At 41.1% G+C, this 3,745-nt stretch overlaps 1 protein-coding gene across 2 annotated transcripts; it reads right to left on the reverse strand.

Annotated features, from left to right (window-relative positions):
* Positions 1–222: 222 nt before the first annotated feature.
* On the reverse strand, positions 223–2,844 carry adcyap1b (adenylate cyclase activating polypeptide 1b). 2 transcript variants are annotated; one of them, XM_070845219.1, is made up of 4 exons: positions 2,741–2,844; positions 1,619–1,753; positions 1,110–1,214; positions 223–433 (listed from the first exon to the last, which is right to left on the reverse strand). In XM_070845219.1, exons 1-4 carry the CDS (start codon positions 2,842–2,844, stop codon positions 250–252), a joined length of 528 nt encoding a protein of 175 aa, XP_070701320.1. In that variant the 3' UTR covers positions 223–249. The 2 variants fall into 2 exon arrangements, with proteins under 2 accessions (XP_070701320.1, XP_070701321.1); XM_070845220.1 differs by lacking the exon at positions 1,110–1,214.
* Between the last annotated feature and the right edge of the window lie 901 nt (positions 2,845–3,745).

Consider the following 3,745-nt stretch of genomic DNA (forward strand, 5'->3'; position numbering starts at 1 on the left):
TCAACATCTTAACATGAAAATAAAATATTGGTCCACAAAGTATAACTGTGCGGTATCAAGTGCTTTTGTACAAAAAGAAAAAAAACGATATTATTATTAAAATATTCATTTTAATGGCTTTACTTCATACATAAATACATGTTGAAAGAACACAGGCGCAATCCACTGGTTGGTTCATATATCTGAATGACTTTGATTTAACGACTGGATGTATATACACAGGAGGGCAGTTTGGGCGCTTTAACAACGCTACAAATAGGCAAGTCGGCGTCCTTTGTTCCTAACTCTCTGTCTGTACCTTCTTCCCAGAACCGCTGCCAGGTATTTCTGCACGGCCATCTGCTTTCTATAGCGACTGTAGCTGTCGGTGAAGATCCCATCTGAATGTCTTTTGGATAGGGGCTCTGACTCGTCCTCCATACTGTTGTCTTCACTGAAAGAAAAAAAAAACGAAACAAAAAAAAAAAACATCAGTTAAAGCAACAGCCTGCAACAGATTTCTGCTCCTTTGGATTGCTTCCACCTTAGTTTTAATAATCTCCTCATCTTGCCATTATGCAAAGTTGCCTACAATCGTTAATAATGCATTCATGGGCCTTTTATCCTATTTTTTTTTTCTTCCTCCTTCTTTTTCGTTTGAAAAAGAAGCGACAAGCAAAAGAGACTGTTATAAAGAAACAGTGATTTAAGCGTTTTAGAAAAGTTATAAATAATTCATTTGCAGTCGTTTCATATTCTGACGCATGGTTTTTCATTAGAGCTTGGGCAAACAAAATCAATTTATGGATTAATAACATAGGCTGTGAATCGTAGTGTGTTTCAGTCTCAGAAACCTGACCCTCTGCTCTTAAGGGAGGACACTAATCATGAACGCAGTGCCACGCCACAACGAAAACAACAGAAACAAATAAAAAAAGGTGTGATGAAAATGTCCAGACGGTGTTTTATACATACACAGAGAGAGAGAAATACAGCAAATAGAAAATAAAGCACGCACATGAAATGATAGACAGTGATGCAGCAGCCTGGACTTGTGCAGCGGAGAAACGTAAAAAAAAAAAAAGAAAAAAAGATGACTGCAGGTGAACGCTTATAAGAAATGCCCTTACCCTGCACGAATTGTCATCAGAGAATGCAGATAATGTCTCGCTGTTAACTGACCCAGGATCTCCCTCAAGGCTCTATCTAATTCTTCCTCAGCATGCCTTTCTGGTCTGAGATGATAAAACGCCAAAACACATAGATCATCAGTGACTAAAAAGCGCAGACAAAATGATCAGAAGTAGCCTAAAATGTCCCCACCCACCCACAGGGCCAATGTCACATCAGGAGCAATTAAATCGGAGCCTCGTAGCCTTTTTTTTTTTTTTTTTTTTTTTTTTTGCATGCAGGCTATCCGTCCGCATGTGCCGACCTTTCAGCATCATTATGACCAGTATTGGAGCCAACATTTTAGGCTATTCGGTATGAAAATAACACTGAACAAATAACATGAGAAACTCTGGGAAAAAAAACAAAGCAAGCAAAAACATTATCGCAAACAGCAAAAAAAAAAAGTCATTACAAGGGAATCCAAGCTCGTGGATCTGGCTGGGATGTGAAGGAAAAGCGCATTTACCTCTTCTCTGGTGGGTAGTAGAGAGTGTACGCGTCGTCGTTTAAGGATGGTGGGCTTCGTATAGCAATCTGATCGCTATCAAAACCCATGTCGGATAATGAATTCCCATCCTCGTCGAAGGCGTCGTTTTCAAGTCTGCCAAAAAAAAAGGGAGAGCATTCATCACAAATCTGATCTGTGCACAAGTGGGACGCGGCAGTGAAAGAATGCCAAAATGTCTGATCAGTCTCTAAAAATCAGTGGGAGGTTAAATGCATTTGAAATAACGGAAGAAAAATGAAAAAAAAAAAAAAGATGCAATAGCTGAAGGTGTGTTTAAATAAAGCCAGAAAACGAATTAATTAATTTCGACCAAAAAATAATGGCTTAAAATGTTTTAAATGTCTTTAGCTCTATTTTTTTTTTTTTTTTTTTTTTTTGCTGTCTTTAAATAGATTTTTTTCATCGGGAGAATCTATTTTTAATTCCAACTTGGCTCTGGTGCTGTTAAGGCAGGCTACCTCCTCATTAATTATTTAAAAATTGAAACAATGGGTGTGAAAATGATCACATTTTGAGCAGGCGTGGAGCCAAAAAAAATTTGTTTTTATTAGAAGAATGCTGCAATTTGCACTGAGAAATTAGGATCAAAAAGAACCACGCCCAAATTCTGAACATGCTTTTCACAGGAAAAAAAAAAAAGAAAGAATAAATCTTAAATGGATAGAGCTCTCCTATTCGTTTTGCCTCGCCTCTCCTCGGTGACGCCAGTCCACCGTCATCCCACGGGCTATCCACTGCTTTGACTGCACTCTCATTTTTAATAAGGGGAGTTCTGTGAAGCGTCCCAGTGGACAGATCCCTCTATGCAATTTCCATTTTCCACACAACACTTGCATCTGTGTATGTTGAAATTACTGTATTTCCTCTTCTCGTCCCTCTCAGTTCTGTGATTTGAACATTGCGCACAGAGTTGGCGCACCTCGCTTAATAGAAATAAAAGTGCCCAAATCCTCTAATAAGAGTCTGTTATAAATCACAATGCAATATCATCATTGAACAAAAAAAATGGTGCTCAGGAGGATTTGACATGGATCAACGAGAAAATACACTAAAATAATCAGGTCGTAAAGATGCACCTACCTAATCTTAGGGTAACTTAGTCCGATAGGTGTGCAGAAGACGCTGTAGTGCATTAAGATTCCGTAGATGAGCAAGATTAAAGTCGCTTTACTCGAACTGGCCATGCTGTTAGGAAATGAAACACAGGCAGTAAACAGGTTAGTCAACCCTGCAGACAACAACATGCTCGCTCTGTCAAATTCACACGCTGTGCTGCTTCTCTCATTAGAAACTACAAAAGCCGCCTCGAACACAATGAACTGGACAAACACAGCGTCCTTCTGCTCAAACCACAACCAGATTTCTCTCTGTTTTATTCATCCCCCTTTTCGTAAAAAAAAAACTTTAACTGCGGCGTTGACAGAGAGTCCTTTGCATGCAGCGCCAAAGTACTTAAAAACAGCAGATCTCCATGCAGTGCAGAAAAAAAAAGGGGGGGGGGGGTCCATTACTTTATCACGCTCTCCGGCAATGAATTTCTCCGAGTTTAAAGACAATCCGCAGATAAAGCACATACCTATAGCAGGGAAGCAGGGAGAGCGCTGTGCTGTAGGATGTGATCCGGGCGCGGCTGTGGTGGTGTGTGTGTGTGTGTGAGAGAGAGAGAGAGAGAGAGAAAGAGAAAGAGAGACGGTATCTTTCTCACGGCACTTCTTTCCTGGCTGAAGCGCCTCCGCCGTCTCCTTGTGTTCCCCTCAGAGCAGCTGATCTCACTTTTATACACAATTACTGGGACTCGACCAGTCGCACAGGCAAACAAAAAGTCGGTGGGGAAGTGCTCCGTGTGTTCGTCTACATATCGTTGCTCTAAACTTTTGTCCTGTGCTGTGATTGCCTTGGATTTTTATCCATGCATTGTAAGCCTTGCCCCCCACCCTCCCCTTCCTCCTCCTCCCTCCAATAAGTCACATTAAGGATGCTATAGACGTCATCAAGTCTGCCTCCCGGAATATAAAAGTACAGTTCCTTCCTCATCGATGCATCCGTCAGACCCCCCCCCCCCCCCCCTCCCTCCCTCCTAAGATG

Source organism: Pempheris klunzingeri, chromosome 15 (assembly GCF_042242105.1).
Source record: "Pempheris klunzingeri isolate RE-2024b chromosome 15, fPemKlu1.hap1, whole genome shotgun sequence".
Taxonomy (NCBI): Eukaryota; Metazoa; Chordata; class Actinopteri; order Acropomatiformes; family Pempheridae; genus Pempheris; species Pempheris klunzingeri.